Raw genomic sequence first — 21,404 nt, forward strand, 5'->3', positions numbered from 1 at the left:
AAAACTTTAATCAATAGAAAATATTAAAAATAAATTATTTAAAAAAAGTGACTTTCTCTTTTTACAAAAAAGTGAATTATTTTTAAGTTTTTCTATATATAAATTTATTAATAAATTTTATTTTTAAAATTAAAATTAAATAATAAAAAATAAATTATCTTATTAAAAAATATTTTTCACACAAAATATTTTTCGTATAAAATATTTTTTAATTATAAGTTTTTTTAAAAAAAAAAAAAATCTTAAACTACTGAGTTTTACGGTTGATTCTATTAAATATGCTAAAAGTTTATTTGACCAATTAAAAAAATTTTAATATAAGGTGATTTCAAGGTAAATTTTACACTAATTTTATAAAATTTCACATTTTTTGCATTTATTTTATTCTTATAATTTATGTAATTAATTTAAATTAAAATAGGTATATTTAATAATATAATTAATCTGTTTAAAGATTTATTTAAAAGAGATCTACCCCATAACTAATAGTGCAGTATATACTTCATTTGATGTTCATAAAAAATTTAAATATAATGCAACTTTATGTTATTTCATATTGATCTTTTTTATTAATTACATTTTCATAGTCTTCATAATATAAATATTATTAAAAAAATTACATCATATGAAAAAATAGTACAATAAATATAAAATAAAATTAGGAAAAAATAGTACAATAAATATAAAATAAAATTAGGAGTATATAAAGTGTAAAATATATACACTTTATAACAACAAGTATGAATTAATAAAATGGTGCGTATAAAAAAATATATAAAGACGAGCTCCGGCATTTCTTCTTCGAGATTATATTTAAATTGAAAAAAAAATTATATCAAATTGAAAAAAGTTATATCGAATTAAAATATTGAATCACACTTTGACATACCATAAATTATAAAAAGAAATTTAAGTGAAAATGATTAATTACCTATAAAAGAACTTAGCATATTATTAAGTAAAATTTCTAGATCGTTCTAGCAATTTTTATTTATGTATGTGAGAATGAGTAGTTAATTATAAAATAAATTAGTATACTATTTAAATTTTTAGATTAATATTAATAAAAAATAAATGATATATATAAGTTTTTATCTCGATTCATTTTTTATTATTGTTATTTTTTTCTGTTAATTAATGATATAAAAAAAACTCTCCTTATTTTGAAACAAAATTATAAAAAAAATTATTACAAATTAAATTATATAATCTATAAACAACACGTGTTTCTTTTTTATAATTTCTCTATAATTAAAAGAAGGCGACTCATCTGAAAAAAACGACTCGATAATAGACTTGTAGAAGTCTTTGTGGGTGTCAGGATTCAAAATTTCTGATCTAACAGTTTTAAAATAACAATCCATTCAAGAGAAACGACCATAAAAAACTTTGTGGCGTTGGTTATTGTCGTTTTGTAGTAAGTGTATTCATTGTCCTCGAATGATATAATTGTTGATGTAGAAGGGTTGTTGAAATGACTTTATGGAATCTGAATTAAGAAGACTTAGAAGAGAAGACTTTGATTTGGCACGTGCTCCATAGCATTATGAGGGGAGGATTTTGAGATTTTTCAATTAAAATGACTTATTTTTCAATTAAAAAAATCATTTTTCATACTTTTTAAATTTTAATATTTTTATTAGGATTTTTATATATAAATTTTTTAATAAATTTTATTTTAAAATTAAAATTAAATAATAAAAATAATTTACATCATTAAAAAATATTTTTTAAATATAAATTATTTTCTGCAAATAAATGAAAATTTAAGCTCTATTTATTTTATGAATTTTTTTTCATATTTTCTGCAAACAATTTATATTTTTATAAATTAGTGTTGAATTTTGTATATTTATGAATAAATATTTATATTTTTATGAATTAAAATCTCATATTTATTAAATTTTAATATTTTATATTTTAAAAAAGAAAATAATAAATTGGAAATAATTCAACAACCTAGATATAATATTTATTCATATTCAAGCTTTAAAAAAAATACTTTTTAACCAAATTCCGTCTTTACATTGATTTAATATTCTGATTTCTTATAAATAATAAGCTCAAAGTTATTAATATCTTATAATAAAATTGAATTTTTTTATTAGATTAACTTATTTCATTAATAATTAGCGGGTGTTCCATTTATGGCAATATTTAATTATTTCTGCTTAATTAACTAACTAATTGTTGGCAAATAATGATAATAACTAACTAATCACAGCTGCATACGTGGAGACAGTTAAACTTGTGATTTTTTTTTTTTTTTAAACGGAGAGTGGGAGATTCGAATTTGAAATATCTCATATTTACTCGGATACACTTACCACCAAATCTCTCAATTTTATCTACTGTTTGATTTAGCCTTTACAGATTTAGTTCAATGGTAAATACATTTGAGTAAATATGAGAGAGTTTATATTTTATTTTTTTAATTTTTAATTTTTATTTTTTAAAAAAAAAATTTAATTTAATAATTGAATATAATTCATAGCGGTTCCTAAAAATAGATAGTTATCAATAACAACTCTAAAATTAAATTTGATTTAAAATATAATTGATATAAACCATCCTTTGTCTTTTTTTTAAATTTATCAAAAGTTTAGTGTAGCTGTGTTTGGATATTAGGTGCATTCATTAAACCAAATACACCATTAGTTAAATACTATTTTTTTTATGAGAAATTATATATTAAAAAATAAAGTTCATATATATAAAAGTTAATGGGAGAAATTTTTTGAAAATAAGTTCGAGTAAGTTTGCTCCGATTTAATTTTTTTTTAAATAAATTTTAAATTGTCTTAAGTTTAAATTAATTCTGATCCAATATAATATTTTTTTTTACATAAAATATATATTTTTCATTTTATAATTTTTATTTATTTTTTATTATTTTAAAATTATTGTCCCTTTTTTTATATTATGCTTAATATATAAATTAAGTATAAAACTATTTAATTTGTTTTATTTTTAATACAATCCTTTATTAATTATTTTTTTTAAATAAATATTTAAAATATCTTTTAATATTTAATAAAATTTAATGGTTAGAATGAAAATAATTGAAATTTAATAAAAATATTATCTCTCTTAATATGAATAAAAAAATAAAATAAATAAAAATTATAGTACAGATAAAGTATTTTTTAATTTAAAATATAAAAAATTTAATATTTTATTTAAAAATAAAAAATATATAAAAATAATAAATAATTTTTAAAATTGTAAAAATAAAAACTTTAATATGAAAATATAATATTTTATTAAGTGAGGATTTATTTGACCTTCAAAATAAAGTTTAAGTATTTATTTGATAAAAATGTTGAATTGTCCTCGAATGATATAATTGTTGACGTACAAAGGTTGTTGAAATTACTTTATGGAATCCAAAGTAAGAAGACTTAGAAGAGAAGACTTTGACTTGGCAACGTACTGCATAGCATTATAAGTAATTGGCTGAGCGCCGGTGGATGAGATAATTATATACTTTAAATTAAATTTTGAGATTTTTAAATATATATACTCTTAAATTTTTTAATTATTTATGATTGAGTTTAAATTTTAAAGTATATTATAACTTTATTAATTAAATGAATTTAAAATTAAAAAATAAATTTCAGGAGATCTAAATTCAAAACTTTTAATTCAATTTTTAAGACAGTTAGCATGAAGCTAAGCATATGATTGTTTAATAATGTGACTTTTTTTCTAATATAATTATGTTGATATGACGATATAATTTATAATTTATTTTTTAAAGTTTTTTATTAAAATAATAATATTTTTAGTTGCGATTTATCTTTATATTTTAATATAAATTGATTCTGAACTTTATATATTTACAAATATATTTTTATATTTTCATAAATTAAACTCTTGTATTTATTAAATTTTAATATTTTATATTTAAAAAAATAATAAATTAGAAAAATTCAATAACCTAGATGTAGTAAATATTCATTCAAGCTAAAAAAGAACATTTTTTAAATTAAATTAATCGTTTGTCTAGTTTAAATATTAAAATATTTTATATTATTATTATTATATATAATAATATAAAATTATTATATAAAATAATATTTTTTATATGAATTCACCCACTTATTATTAGTAATAAAATATTATTTTATATTTAAATTTTAAACTTGAAATTATTAATGATAAAGAATATATTATAATATTTATTTTACTTATTGACATTTAAAATAATATAAAAATTATTAATTAAATATACATAATTTTTAATTTTAAAATAAAAATTTAAAGATCTGAAATATTAATTAAATATAAAATTATATATCAATAAATTTAATTATATAAAAAAATTAAAAATTTAATAATTACTATCCTATATTACTCTTCCATTTTAACTTTCAAATTGCTTCCATCTTCTAGTTCTGTCGAGTTGCAGGCCACTGCCGGTGACCTCCTCACTACTCCCTCCATTAAAATCAGGGAATAAGCTCCCCATCCCTTTGAGTATTTCTTATGGCTATGGCACAAGGAACCAGACTCAGACTCGGACTTTGCTCCTTCAAGCACCCATTTCTCTGGAATATTTCCCCTTCTATAGCTTCTACCACCACCACCACCGCTGGAGCAATCCAGACTTGTCTCTGTCTTCATTCCAATGCCTTGAACCCACTGCCACAACGATCTCCGGCGTTCCATGGAGTAAGATATATGCAACGGCAACTGCCTTTTCAAAGATTATTCTGCTCCGAGGCCACTGGTGACAAGGAGAAGATGAAGAAGAAACCGGTAAACACAAAAGTTTTGAATTTTACCCTGGATTTGTGCAACTATAAAGATTATAGATTCTTGGGGTGTTTCACATGTGGGGTTCTTTTTAGCTGCTTTAATGGCTATGCTTTTTAAAAAAAAAAATTTACTAAATTTCAAGGATAACGGTAACACAGCGGAGGAGGAGAATCACTTGAATTAAAGAGTTTTAATATTTGAATAATTTTCATCCGATTTCTATCTATTTAAGAAATTGAGTTAACTATTAAGAGTCGTGCATTATGCGTTTATTGTTAAATACAAAACGAATAATAACAAAAAACTTTAAAATATGAGTTAATTAAAAATAAAGAAGTTAAAAGTCATATGAAAAAAATTATGCTGTCGAGTTTTATATAAAATGAACCTATAAAAATTATATTTTTGTAAAGAGTAAAGTGACTAAAATTATTACAATAATTAATATAATAAATTATAATAATTTGATTGTTCATAGTTTATAAAGCTTAAATTAGAGTATTATAAATATTATTTTATTATTTTATTATATTTTAATTATTTATATCTATTTATTTTTTGTATAAATTATTTGAATTGGATAAAATTTTAATTTAATAATACTTTATGTAATTTTATTGATTTTTTAATTATTTTATATGTTCTATCACAATTAATGTTTTTTATAATAATTTTAATTAATTATATATTTATTCTATATAATTATTCATATTAGAGAATAAAAATATATAGTATTTATTAATTAGATTATACAATATATGATTTTAAAAAATTATCAAATCAATAAATAGTAAAACTTTTTTACATAATATTATGTTATGAACTTTTATATATATATATATATATATATATATATATATATATATATTTACAGTAGTTTATTTTTATTATTTAAACATATAATTATCTAATATTTATAAATATATTTTTAATATTATATTTATTATTAAAATAAAAATATAATAATTTTTTAATAATAAAATACAATAAATTTTTAGTATAATATTAATAATATATTATATTAAAAAGTAGTAAAAATTTTAAAATTTAATAGTAATCAATATAATAAATTCTATTTATTATAATCAAAAAGTAAAAAATTAAAAAGTCATATATTAATAGTGATGATAAAAATAAAAAATTATATTTAATATATATATTAATTATTATTTTATGTAGAAAGAAAATTAAAAATATATAAGAAATTATAAATTTATGACATATAACATAATTATGCAGAATTATTTGACGAATTGGCAATCACATATATTTATTATTATTCGCAAAACATATAGTATGAATTAATTAATAATATTAATTATAATTGTAGATGTACAAAGGTTGTTGAAATGAATTTATGGAATCTAAAGAAGACTAAAAAGAGAAAGACTTTGACTTGGCACGTGCATAGCATTATAAATAGTCCTAAGAAGTTTCAGTTGGCTAAGCTCCGGTGTATGAGATAATTATATGCTTCAAATTAACAAGTAAGATGCTCTGCATAGCTCCTCCTTTTTCCTTTTCTCAATGCAGGCGATATGTTTTAATGTCTGATATTAGAAGAAACATGTTATAAAGATTTAAAATTTGGATTAACAGAATTTTTTCTTTTTTATGAAAAAAAGCAGATGGCAAATAAAAAATTTAAAATTTGAATTAACAGAGCTTTTTCTTTTTTATGAAAAGAACAGATGGCAAATGAAGATTCTATAACGATCCGAATTAATGAAAAGCTTACAGATAAGCTTACAAATAAATTCCCTGTATTCCCAGATCATTGCATTTTCAAAGTGCCAAAACAACTACGGAGCGTGAATGAAGAGGCATATGAACCGCAACTAATTGCAATTGGTCCTTATCACCATGGGAAAGATCATTTACTTGCCATGGAAGATCACAAAATACGGTACCTTCAAAGCTTCCTTCAACGAAGTGCACAAAAAGATGTATCAAGGTATGTGCAGACCATAAGAAATTTGGAAGAAAGAGCTCGTAAATCTTATGCAGAGCATTTAAGCTTTGAGCATGATGAATTCGTTGAAATGATGCTTATTGATGGTTGCTTTATTATTGAGTTTATACACAAAATGGTTGAATTTGATGTGCAAGACCCTATTATGGGGTCTGGACATATGTACGTTAGATTAATGCTGGACTTGTTATTACTTGAAAATCAACTTCCATTCTTCATACTACGGGAGCTGCTTTGGACGAGCAATGTGATATCAAACCCAGAAATCAACTTCACTAGGTTGATTTTGAAAGCCTATAAGCATTATTTATCAGGCCCAGGCTGTGATATGAGTCGTGTATACACTTCAGTAGAGATGATGCAAATTAAAAGTATTTTGGGATTAGTACATGACAACGGGCAACCTTCTCCAGAAAGAACAGAGGTTTATAAGAAAATGAGAGAAACCAAGAAACCAAGTAGTACGCGCTGTGCTACAGAGCTCAAAGAGGCCGGGATTAAATTCAAGAGTGTTGAGGGACGCAACCTGTTCGATATAAAGTTTGAAAAGGGAAAAATTGAAATCCCAAAAATAGAAATCACAGATGTAACAGAATGTGTCTTGCGAAATCTCATAGCCTACGAGCAGTTGACTTCTTTCACGAGTCCAAAATACTTCACTGATTACATGATATTCATGGATAGCCTCATCAATTCTAAAAAGGATGTGGAGCTACTTTGTCGCAAGGGGATCATTGATAACTGGAAGGGAGACGATGAAACCATTGCTATTATATTCAACAAGCTTGGGGAACACGTCTTCTGCGAAAGCGCTCTCTACGCGGATATAGTGAACAATGTTAACGAGCATTGCAAGAAACGATGGAATCTGTGGATGGCCAAGTTGAAGCACCATTATTTTCAATGCCCATGGTCTTCCATGTCTGTTGTGGCTGCTATCATATTGCTCCTTCTCACCTTGATTGAAACTGGTTATTCAGTTCTTTCTTATTACAAGTAAAATAAATGCCAACATTTCTTGTTCATTTTATTGTGGCGCTTTTAATATTCCTTTTTTTGAATTATTACCATGATCATGGTAATTTTTTGTATGAATATCAACATAAAGAAATATAGTAAATGCGTATGAATATCAACATAAATAAATATAGTAAAGCATTTACTAGACAAAAATGCAAAGTTTCGTATTAAATGTGTGGTTAACTTCTCTATACACGGGCTTTTTCATAATTTTTCACAAAAAATTATATATAGAAATTAAATTTATTAATGCGTAAGAGGGTGTGGCTATTTTTGCATCCTCATGAATAATTTAATGAATATTTTAATTAAGGAAAACAAAACACCAAAAGCCAAAATTTTCCCTATATGATTACTAGGACATTATTTATTGGGCAATTCTTGCCAGGTCCGATTTCTGAATTCAGAACACAGATATACAAGTCACACCTATTTTTATGTGATAAAATATATTATGTCACCATGTAAACTAGGTCTAAGAAAGAATTTTTCGATGATAATAACTAGCAAAACAAAAGCATTCAAGTGGAAAAATATATCAATCTTTATAGCACGCCAAATTCAAGACAACCAATTGTCATCAATTCAGAATTGTGACCTTTGTAAATGTAAAATGGGAGTGTAAAGCATAGTGTATAACATGTCTGATTGCCAAAACGCTGTAATTTTGGTGTTTTTTAATTCTTTCCTTTTTAATATTGTACTAGCCGTTAGTAGTCTTGGTATTGATAGGCACGTGATCTTCATATAAGAGACATAGTATAAATACCTCTATTTATTCTAACATTATTAATCTTTTGATTATTGCAATAAAACAAAACCAGATTTATTTTTCTCTATTATCACACACTCTGTCATCTCATGAAAATATCCTTTCGCTTTTATTAATATTTAAGTTTTTTAATTAATAATTACAAAAGTTATTATTTAATTTCTATATAATATAAAAAATTTATTAATTAGTCTCTGAATTTTAAAAAATATATTAAAAAATTTATTAATTAGTTTTTGAATTTTAAAAAATGTTTTTAAAAATTATTATTTAAATTAATGTTTAATTTTTAGATATAATTGTTTTAATTTTATTTATTGTCTTACATTTTTAGGTGACAAGAATAGTATAGAAAAAGATAAAAATGAGTGTGTAACTTGTATGGGTGCAAGTATTAGGCTATGTTTGTTTTGGAGAAAATATTTTTTTATATTTTTGACATTTAAAATATAAAAATTTAATCAATAGAAAATATTAAAAATAAATTATTTAAAAAAGTGACTTTCTCTTTTTATAAAAAAGTGAATTATTTTTAAGATTTCTATATATAAATTTATTAATAAATTTTATTTTTAAATTAAAATTAAATAATAAAAAATAAATTATCATATTAAAAAATATTTTTCACACAATATTTTTCATATAAAATATTTTTTAATTATAAATTTTTTTTTTTTAAAAAAAGCCTTAAACTACTGAGTTTTACGGTTGATTTTATTAAAAGTTTATTTGACCAATTAAAAAATTTTAATATAAGGTGATTTCAAGTTAAATTTTATACTTATTTTATAAATTTTCATATTTTTTGCATAATAATTTATGTAATTAATTTAAATTAAAAAAGCTATATTTAATAATATAATTAATCTGTTTAAAGATTTATTTAAAAGAGACCTACCCCATAACTAATAGTGCAGTATATACTTATTTTGATGTTCATAAAAAATTTAAATATAATGCAACTTTATCTTATTTCATATTGATATTTTATTTTATTAATTACATTTTCATAGTCTTCATAATATAAATATTATTAAAAAAATTACATCATATGAAAAAATAGTGCAATAAATATAAAATAAAATTATTTTAGGAGTATATAAAGTGTAAAGCACATTAATTAAAGTTAATATTGAAAAAATAACGACTAATAATAAAATACAACAAGTATAGATTAATGCACTCCAAGGTTTAGCCTGGTGGAAAGTGCATCCTGTAGCCTTGAAAGGTCTAAGGTTCGACTCCCCCAACCCCTATTTCAAAAAAAAAAAAAACAAGTATAGATTAATAAAATAATAAAGACAAGCTCCAGCATTTCTTTCTCGAAATTATAATTAAATTAAAAAAAAATTATATCAAACTGAACAAAATTATATCGAATCAAAATATAAGCCTCGCTTTCACGCACCGCAGATTATGAGAAGAAATTTAAGTGAAAATAATTAATTAGTTATGAAAGAACTTAGCATACTATTAAGTAAAATTTCTGGATCGTTTTAGTAATTTTCATCGTGAGAACGAGTAGTTAGTTATAAAATAAATTAGCATACTGTTACATAAAATTTTTAGATCGTTTTAATAATTTTTATTTTTATATATATAAATTAATATAAAATAAATAATATATAAGTTTTTCTCTCGTTTTATTTTTTATTATTTTTATTTTTTCTGTTAATTAATAATATTAAAAAAAAACTCTCCTTGTCTTGAAATATAATTATAAAAATTTTTATTATAAATTAAATTATATAATTTACTTAAACAGCATGTGTTTCTTGTTTATAATTTCTCTATAATTAAAAGAAGACAATTTATCTGAAAAAATGACTCGATAATAGACTTGATAGAAGTCTTTGTGGTTGAACATGAAGACTCACAATCTCAAGGTTTTTCATTTCATGGTCAGGATTCAAAATTTCTAATTCAATGGTTTTAATTCAAGAGGAACGATCATAAAAGACTTCGTGGCGTTAAATTTAAATAAATCATGATTTTATATAATATTATTCTTTATATAAAATATTTTTTTATTTTATAATTTTTTTATTTTTTATTATTTTAAAATTATGGTTTTTTTATATTATGTTTAATAGATAAATACACTATTATGATTCTATTTTATTTTATTTTTAATATAATTTTTTATAAATTATTTTTTTAAATGAGTATTTAAAATATCTTTTAATATTTAATAAAATTTAATATTTTTAAAATGTTTATAATTAAAATTTAATAAAAAAAATCTCTTTTAATGTGTGTAAAAAAACAAAAAAAAATAAAAATTATAGGACAAAAAAGAGTATTTTTAATTTAAAATATTAAACTTTAATATATATTTTAGTTATGTCAAAAATAAAAAATATATAAAAATGGTAAATAATTTTTGAAATTATAAAAATAAAATTATATTAATTGAGGACTTATTTAACCTTCAAAATAAAGTTTAGGTATTTATTTGATAAAAATGGTGAATTGTCCTGGAATGATATAATTGTTGATGTACAAGAGTTGTTGAAATGAATTTATGGAATCTGAATTAAGAAGACTTAGAAGAGAAGACTTTGATTTGGCACGTACTGCATAGCATTATGAGGGGAGGATTTTGAGATTTTTAAATAATACTCTTAGATTTTTTAATTATTTACAATTCAGTTTAAATTTTAAAATATATTATAATTTTATTATTTAAATAAATTTAAAATTAAAAAATAAAATTTGGGACAATTTTCACATGAATTTTTCAAAAATATTTTTTTATATTTCTTAACATTTGAAACATTCAAAAAAATATATTATATTTCTTACATGTTTTTTTATAAAATGTGTACAAAATATTTATAAAATATTAATTTATAAAAATTAATTATAATTATTAAATATATTAAATATTTAGTTATTTGCATTTGAGTTTGAATATTAAATTATATTATGATTTTATTTAAATGAATTTAAAATTAAAAAAATTGATTTTTGAGATATACATAAATAATTTAAAATTTAAAGTTGATAAAGATTTTATTATTTAAATTAATTTAAAATTTAAATTTTAAAATTTTGGGATATACATAAATAATAAATATTAAAAATTTGAGATTATATTATTAAAATTAAACATTTAAATATCAAATAATTTTAAAAAAAATGTAAAACGAATAATTTTCATTAAAAAAATTTTAAAGTGCATAGTGACTTTATTATTAAATTAATTTAAAATTGATAAAAAAAATTGAATTTTGAGATATATGTAAATATTAAAATGTTAAATTTTTTAGGTAAGATTATTAAAATAATATATTTAAATATTAAATAATTTTATAAAATAATATAAAACAATAATTTTGATGATGTAAAATTATTGGATTATTAGTGATTCTTTTATTATTAACAATTATATTTAAATTTTAAATAATTATGATGAAATATGAAACAATAATTTTTGATAATATAAAATTATTATATAATATGTTGTTATTTTAAATTTAAAAAATATTAAATTATTATATAAAAGTGAATCTAAAAAAATTATATAATAATAATGTGATAATATAGCCCAAACATATGACAATGACAATTCAATTCGTAATTAAGAAAAAAAAATTTCATAGTCTTCATAATATAAATATTATTAAAAAATAATAAATATAAAATAAAATTACGTATATATTTAATGAGTATAAACAAAGTGTAATGCATATTAATTGAAGTTAATTTTAATTTATGATGTTAAAAACCAAAAAGAAATCTCCTTGTTTTGAAACAAAATTATAAGAATTTTGCTTATAAATTAAATTATTTAATCTAGTTAAATTGCACGTGTTTTTTCTTTATAATTTTTCTATAATTAAAAGAAGAATATTTGATTTAAAAAAAAAATGACTTGATAATAGACTTGTAATGAAGACTCACAATTTCAAAACTTTTCAACTAAATAATCACAGCTGTACACATGGAGCCAGCTAAACTTGTGATTTGTTCCCCATTTAAGACTTTTCAACTAAACAATCACAGCTGTACACATGGAGCCAGCTAAACTTGTGATTTGTTCCCCATTTAAGACTTTTCAACTAAACAATCACAGCTGTACACATGGAGCCAGCTAAACTTGTGATTTGTTCCCCATTTAAGACTTTTCAACTAAATAATCACAGCTGTACATATGGAGCCAGCTAAACTTGTGAGTTATTCCCCATTTAACTGATTACGCACCTGTGATCAGCCTTAATTAAAAAAAATAAACATTAGAGATTAAAAAAATAAAATATGAGATCATTCAACGGCACTTACTATTAAATTATGTTTGTAAATGTAACTAAATTTATAATTTATTTAAAACTGTTTGATTTAATAATAGAATATAACTCATGGCGGTGCCTGAAAATAGATAATTATCTATAACAACTCTAAAATTAAATTTAATCTAAAATATAATTGATATTTTTTTATGAAAATAAAATCGAGTAAGTTTGCTCCAATTTAATTTTTTTAAAATAAAATTTTAAATTGTCTTAAGTTTAAATTAATTCTGTTCTAATATAATATTTTTTTTACATAAAATATATATTATTTATTTATTTATTTATTATTTTAAAATTATTGTCCATTTTTTTCTATATTATGCTTAATATATAAATTAAGTATAAAACTATTTAATTTTTTTTATTTTTAATACAATCCTTTATTGATTATTTTTTTTTAAATAAATATTTAAAATATCTTTTTATATTTAATAAAATTTAATGGTTAGAATGAAAATAATTGAAATTTAATAAAAATATTATCTCTAATAAAAAATGAAATAAATAAAAATTATGGTACAGATAAAAGTATTTTTTTAATTTAAAATATAAAAAATTTAATATTTTATTTAAAAATAAAAATATATATAAAAATAATAAATAATTTTTGAAATTGTAAAAATAAAAACTTTAATATGAAAATATAATCTTTTATTAAGTGAGGACTTATTTAACCTTCAAAATAAAGTTTAAGTATTTATTTGATAAAAATGTTGAATTGTCCTAGAATGATATAATTTTTGACGTACAAAGGTTGTTGAAATGACTTTATGGAATCCAAAGTAAGAAGACTCAGAAGAGAAGACTTTGACTTGGCAACGAACTGCATAGCATTATAGGTAATTGGCTAAGCGTCGGTGGATGAGATAATTATATACTTTAAATTAAAATTTTGAGATTTTTATTCTTTTATTTTTTGAAATGGGAGATTTTAAAAATTAAAAGAATAGAGTTTAAAATTTTTTTGTAATTATTTAAATATATTTTATTATCTAATTAAATATATGAGTGTAAGATTTTTAAATATATATACTCTTAAATTTTTTAATTATTTATAATTGAGTTTAAATTTTAAAGGATATTATAACTTTATTAATTAAATGAATTTAAAATTAAAAAATAAATTTCAGGAGATCTAAATTCAAAACTCTTAATTCAATTTTAAGACATTTACCATGAAGCTAAGCGTACGATTGTGGTTCAACAATTTTTAAAAGATTGATTTTATGATTTATTTATGAGAAAAAAAATGGCTTATTTATTTATGTTGTTTAATAATGTGACTTTTTTTTAACATAATTACGTTGATATGACGATATAATTTATAATTTATTTTTTAAAGCTTTTTTATTAAAATAATAATATTTTTAGTTGCGATTTATCTTTATATTTTAATATAATTTGATTCTGAACTTTATATATTTACGAATAAATTTTTATATTTTCATAAATTAAATTCTTGTATTTATTAAATTTTAATATTTTATATTTAAAAAATAATAAATTAGAAAAATTCAATAACTTAGATGTAGTATTCATTCATTCAAGTTAAAAAAAATATTTTTTAAATTAAATTAGTCGTTTGTCTACCCGTTGTGTAAATATTAAAATATTTTATATTGTTATTATATATAATAATATAAAATTATTATATAAAATAATATATTTTTTATATAAATTTACTCCACTTATTAAGAATAATAAAATATTATTTTATATTCAAATTTTAAACTTGAAATTATTAATTTATAAAGAATATATTATAATATTTATTTTATCGATTGACATTTAAAATAATATAAAAATTATTAATTAAATATATATAATTTTAATTTTAAAATAAAAAATTTAAAAATCTCAAATATTAATAAATACAAAATCATATATCAATAAATTTAATACTAATTATTTTATAATATTAATATTCAATAACAGAATTCATTTAAAGAATTATATTTAAAGTTTATTAAATTTCAATAGTGGTGGATATTATTGGTGGTGGTAGTATAGGAGGAGAATCACTTGAATTAAAGAATTTTAATATTTAAATAATTTTTATTCAATTTTTATTTATTCAAGAGATTGAGTTGATTATCTAGAATTGTGCAATTATGCATTCATGATAAATACAAAAAGGATAATAATAAAAATTTCAAAATATGAGTTAATTAAAAATAAAAGAAGTAGAATAGAAAAAAAACTATCCTAATGAGTTTTATATAAAATCAACCTAAGAAAGTTATATCTTTATAAAAAGTAAAATGACTAAAATTATTATAATAATTAATATAATAAATTATAATAATTGATATAATAAATTGATTGTTCATAGTTTATAAAATTTAATTTAGAGTATTATAAATATTATTTTATTTTTTTTTATTGTATTTTAATTATTTATATCTATTTATGTTTTTATAAATTATTTGAATTGGATAAAATTTTAATTTAATAATACTTTATGCAATTTTATTGATTTTTTAAATTATTTTATATGTTCTGTCACAGTTAATATTTTTTTATAATAATTTTAATTAATTATATATATTTATTCTATATAATTATTCATATTAGAGAATAAAAATATATAGTATTTATTAATTAGATTATATGAGATATGATTTCAAAAAATTATCAAATCAATAAACTACACTATTGTGAAATAGTAAAACTTTTTTACATAATATTTTGTTATGAACTTATATATATATATTGTTTTATTTTTATTATTTAAATATATAATTATCTAATTTTTAAATATATTTTTAATATTATTTTAATATTATATTTATTATTAAAATAGAAATATAATAATTTTTTAATAATAAAATACAATAAAATTTTATTATAATATTAATAATATATTATATTAAAAAATAGTAAAAAATTAAAAATTTAATAATAATCAATATAATAAATTCTATTTATTATAATAAAAAATTCATATATTAATAGTGATGATAAAAATCTTATTTATTATGGATATATTAATTAATAATATTAAATATAAAAATATAATTTAAAAATAAAAATAAAAATAAAAGATATTAAGTGTGTCACTCACTATAAATATATAAATTTACTAGTACCATTTAAAGTGATTATATGAATTTAATTCTTTGTCAACTTTCTCATAATTTATTTTAAAATTCAAATATAAATTCCGTGGATTTAATATTTTGATTTATTATAAATAATAAGCTCAAAATTATTAATATTTTTATAACAAAATTGAATTTTTTTTATTAGGTTAACTTATTTCGTTAATAATTAACGGATGTTCCATTTATATCAATATTTAATTGTTCCTGTTTAATTAACCAACTAATCGTTGGCAAAAAAACACTAATCAGAGCAATACACGCGGAGTCAGCTAAACTTGTAATTTGTTCCTCAATTAACTGATCACGGACCGTGATCAGTCTTAATTAAACATACTAATTTTTTAGGAGAAATTATAAATTAAAAAATAAAGTTGAATGAAAAAGGTATTCGGAGAAATTTTATGGAAATAAGTGCGAATAAGTTTGCTCCAATCTAAAGTTTTTTAAAAAAAATATTTTAATTTTACCTTTAAGTTTAATAAATTATGATCTATTATAATATTATTTTTTTAATTTAAAATATTAAAAATTTAATATTTTATTTACATAAAAATTAAAAAATATATCAAAATAGTAAATAATTTTTAAAAGTACAACAATAAAATTTTATTAAACAAAAACCTTATTTGATCTTAAAAAAAATGAGTTTTGAATTGTACTCGAATGATATAATTGTAGATGTACAAACGTGGTTGAAATGAATTTATGGAATCTAAAGAAGACTAAAAAGAGAAAGACTTTGACTTGGCACGTGCATAGCATTATAAATAGTCCTAAGAAGTTTCAGTTGGCTAAGCTCCGGTGGATGAGATAATTATATGCTTCAGATTAACAGGTAAGATGCTCTGCATAGCTCCTCTTTTTTCCTTTTCTCAATGCAGGCGATATGTTTTAATGTTTGATATTAGAAGAAACATGTTATAAAGATTTAAAATTTGGATTAATAGAGTTTTTTTTTTCTTTTTTATGAAAAGAACAGATGGTAATTGAAGACTCCGTAACGATTCGAATTAATGAAAAGCTTACAGGTGAATCCTCTGTATTCTCAGATCCTTTCATTTTCAAAGTGCCAAAAGAACTACGGAGCGTAAATGAAGAGGCATATGAACCGAAACTAATTGCAATTGGTCCTTATCACCATGGTAAAGATCATTTACTTTCCATGGAAGATCATAAAATACGGTATCTTCAAAACTTCCTTCAACAAACTTCTCAGAAAAATGTATCAAGATATGTGCAGGTCATAAGAAATTTGGAAGAAAGAGCTCGTAAATGTTATGTAGAGCCTTTAAGATTTACCCATGATGAATTCGTTGAAATGATGCTTATTGATGGTTGCTTTATTATTGAGTTTATACGCAAATTGCGAGAACGTGATATGGAAGACCTTCTTTTCAGATCTAATCATATGTTGCATAGTGTCATGCTGGACCTGCTATTGCTTGAAAATCAACTTCCATTCTTCATACTACGGGAGTTGCTTGTCACAAGCAATGTAAGTCCGGACCAAGAAAGCACCTTCATTTCAATGATTTTGGTATTCTATAAAAGTTTTCTACCAGGCTCACTGTGTAATTCAAGTCGCGCATACACTCCAGAAAATATGATACAAATCAAGAACCTACTGGGATTATTGCATGACCACTGGCAACCTTCCCCTGCAAGGCTAGAGGTTTATGAGAAAATACGACAAGCCGTGGAAAGAGGTTTTACGCACTGTGCCACAGAGCTCAAAGATGCCGGGATTAAGTTCAAGAGTGCTGTTGAGAGAAATAACTTGTTCGATATAAATTTTGTAAACAGCACAATTACAATCCCAAAAATACAAATAACAGATATAACAGAATGTGTCTTGCGAAATCTCATAGCCTACGAGCAGTTGACTTCTTTCACGAGTCCAAAATATTTCACTGATTACATGATATTCATGGATAGCCTCATCAATTCTAAAAAGGATGTGGAACTACTTTGTCACCAGGGGATAATTGATAACTGGAAGGGAGACGATGAAGCCATTGCTATTCTATTCAACAAGCTTGGGGAACATGTCTTCTACCAAAGCAATCTCTACGCGGATATAGTCAACAATGTTAAGGAGCATTGCAAGAAACGAAGGAATCTGTGCAAGAAACGATGCAATCCGTGGATGGCCAAGTTGAGGCAGGATTATTTTCAAAGCCCATGGTCTTTTATTTCTGTTTTGGCTGCTACGATGCTGCTCCTTCTTGCCTTGACTCAGACTGTTTATTCAGTTATTTCTTATTATAAGTAAATTGTTAATGTTTCTTGTTCATTTTGTTGTGCCATTTGTAATATTTCTTTCTTGAATAAGGCAAGTATACAGTAGCACGAGATAGGATAGAGTATCGTTCTCACAAAATATTAATATATAAATACTAGATTATAGTTGAAATAATTGTTTGAATTAATCAAATTAAAGTTAAATTAATTAATAAAAGTAAAATATGTAGCAAATTAATCACAAATTAATAAAAGGATGGCAATTAAACTAATTAATCATATACTTAATAAGAAAAATCAACTAGAAGTTAAAAGTAAATAAACTAAGCAATGACAAATTAATTCAAAATTAACTAAAATTAGTAATTAATTAAGATTAAAAATTAAATATGGAAAGTTAATTTCAAAAGGTTGAGATTCACACTCTAATTAATTCAAATTTTTTTCGATTTCTATTAATTTATGAATATCCTATTGCTCAAAAGAATCAATTTTAAAATTACCTTAATTCTGTCTCAAAATATCAAGATTGTGTTTTAACTAAATCAATTTCTACTTTCATGACTCTTAATTTAATAAAAAATTATTATATTCTTTAATTAATTATGAAATCCTCTCGTACCTTTAACCAATTTCTTGAATCCATTGACAAAAATTAGTTTAAATCTAAAATATATCCAATTTCTGAAATCTAAAAAATTTATTACTAAATATGATATTTGCAAAGGAAATCTCAAAATAAAATAAATAAAGTATGAAATTAATAAAGGAGAAGAAAAATCAAAATGAAGAACTTTTCAAATATTGATAATTTATGCCCAAAGAGCCTCCATTGATGAAGTTCCCGCACCTCCTTTTATTCTCCATATGAAATGGGAGGTGATTGCTCTTTTCTTTATTTTTAGGTCTTTTTCCCTAAAATCTAAAGAAAAATACTATTTATTGCTGTTTATGCAACTTTATTTTCCTCTTTGAAATTAATATTTTTCACTTCAAAATTCAATTGATTTTTTTTTAAACAAAATACAAACAAGATATCTATAAAATATTAACTTACAAAAACTAATTACAATTACTAAATATATTAAATAAGTAAGTTTTATATACTAATTACAATTATTAAATATATCAAATAAATAAGTAAAGATAATTACTAAATATATTAAATAAAGATAATTATTTATAAGACCAAAATGTGCCGTTATAAAATATATAAAAGTTAAAGTTAACAAATAACTACCATGAACAAGACATAACAAGATGTTATTATGATCGCAACTGCCTATGAACATATGGAATCCAACCGATTGAACCCAATGATCACACAAGGCAGTAATGTCCTCTATACCACAGTAACAATGATTGCGGGTCAAAAGAAAGAAGGCTTGGACTTGATCCAGTTGGGCGTGGAAAGTTCCTGCATCTATTCGTATGTACAAGTTGATTATCAATTGATGAAAAATTAAAATTTTATATTATATATTAGACGGGTGTGTGGATAAATTTTATGCCTTGATGGTAGGTATGACTAAGGGAATATTCCAACTAGAACTACCCCATACTTTGACGGTTTGAAATAGTTATAGTTTGTTTTCGAAGCCGTTGTGATCGCGATTCTTTAGATTTGAATTAAGTCTAAAAATTTTTTAGATGATTTAATCCAATTTCAGTTTACTTCTTATTTATTTTTTTTTAAAAGATCCAGAATAGAAAATTAAGACAAAAATTAAATAAATAAATATTAACATTCGATATTACCCAATTCATAATTGAGTGAAAAAGACCGTGTATAATTTTTTTTCAAAAAAGAGAATATTATATTTAAATGAAAATGCTATTTTTCTACAAGTAACGAAAAGGAAAAAAATAACATAAACTTAGTTATTTGATAATTTATTTTCATGGAGTATTAGATGCATCAACGTTTTAAATGATGAAGTCTTAACTTCACAGCTAATTTTTTTTTTATCACGCTACTCTTATTATTAGTATTTTGATTCGTAAAATTATTAAAAATAAAATTCTCATTTTCTAAATATATTCATTTAAATATATAAAATATAAAATAATTATCATAAAAATAAAATTAAAAATCGATATATAAATATAAATCAATTTTAATTAGTTATCTCGAAACTCTTATTATTATCTTTCACATTAAATAACAAACCTCCCTTTCCACTGATAATATATAAATTATAATTCTTTCTGTGAAAGATCATCTCCTTGTAATAAATACTATTAAACGATAAAATCGGTGAATAATTCAGTTATTGTGTATTTTTCTCCGAAAAGAAAGTTATATATAGATATATTTACAACACAAAATCAGAAGAGAACAAGAAAGAAATCCTATTCTAAGAAAACAATATATATCAGATTTGTTAGTTGAGCTAGATGATGGTCCTTACTGAATTCGTTTAGCTACCATAACAGAGCTTTCAGGGATAGGTCAAGAACCTTCCATTGTCTGTTTTTGCTGATATTTTCTTTATACATATGCATAAGTGCTTTCGAGATTAAGTTTGGAGTCCTTCCGAAGGACTTCTCCACGAACGTGATCAAACTCAGGATCAAGCCCACTTAAAAAAATATGAACTCGAAACCTAACTATTGCGGAATGCAATTGGACCACCCCTCCAACGGTTTCTTTATCAGAAGTCATCCTGTGATCTATTTATTGGAAAATAGCAATAAGTTAATTATAATATATGGATAATGGTCTACCATTATGTGTGGCGGAAAAGAATTTCTGATTCAATTCAAAGAGACAAGTCTCATCCGATTCGTCATAGAAGGTCTTTGCTACGGCTTCCCAAATTTCCTTGGCCGTGGAAAGACGAATGAACTGCTGCATCAGTAATGAATCCATTGAACCAATAAGCCAACTTTTCACTTTGTAATTTTCGGTGACCTATATTGTGTAACTAGGATCTTCAAGTGGTGGCTTCTTCGCTTCTCTAGTGAGATATCCAGCCTTATTACGAGAACCAATGCGCATCTCCATGATTTTGTGACCATAATAGGTAGTTGGTTTCATTAAGTATAACACTGGTGGGGAATGAAGAACTGTCTAGGTTGATGATAATCGATGGTGTTTAGTTGTTTCGTAGAGCTGGGACAATAGGATTGGTCTCAGCTATTTAGGTCCAGAATAGTGTTTGGGCAATGACTTGGTGGAAAGAAAAAATGGAAACGCAGATAGTGGCTGAGTAATAATGATGTTGAGGAATACAAAA

At 21.9% G+C, this 21,404-nt stretch overlaps 2 protein-coding genes across 2 annotated transcripts; both read left to right on the plus strand.

Moving 5' to 3' along the window:
- Positions 1-4,376: 4,376 nt before the first annotated feature.
- Positions 4,377-7,758, plus strand: LOC110612201 (UPF0481 protein At3g47200). Its single transcript, XM_043954694.1, has 2 exons — positions 4,377-4,761; positions 6,453-7,758. Exons 1-2 carry the CDS (start codon positions 4,489-4,491, stop codon positions 7,731-7,733), a joined length of 1,554 nt encoding a protein of 517 aa, XP_043810629.1. The 5' UTR covers positions 4,377-4,488; the 3' UTR covers positions 7,734-7,758.
- An 8,963-nt stretch (positions 7,759-16,721) lies between these two features.
- On the plus strand, positions 16,722-18,217 carry LOC110611069 (UPF0481 protein At3g47200). Its single transcript, XM_021751183.2, has 2 exons — positions 16,722-16,759; positions 16,904-18,217. The coding sequence occupies exon 2, from the start codon at positions 16,904-16,906 to the stop codon at positions 18,194-18,196; it is 1,293 nt and encodes a 430-aa protein (XP_021606875.1). The 5' UTR covers positions 16,722-16,759; the 3' UTR covers positions 18,197-18,217.
- The last annotated feature ends 3,187 nt before the right edge of the window (positions 18,218-21,404 follow it).

Source organism: Manihot esculenta, chromosome 3 (assembly GCF_001659605.2).
Source record: "Manihot esculenta cultivar AM560-2 chromosome 3, M.esculenta_v8, whole genome shotgun sequence".
Taxonomy (NCBI): Eukaryota; Viridiplantae; Streptophyta; class Magnoliopsida; order Malpighiales; family Euphorbiaceae; genus Manihot; species Manihot esculenta.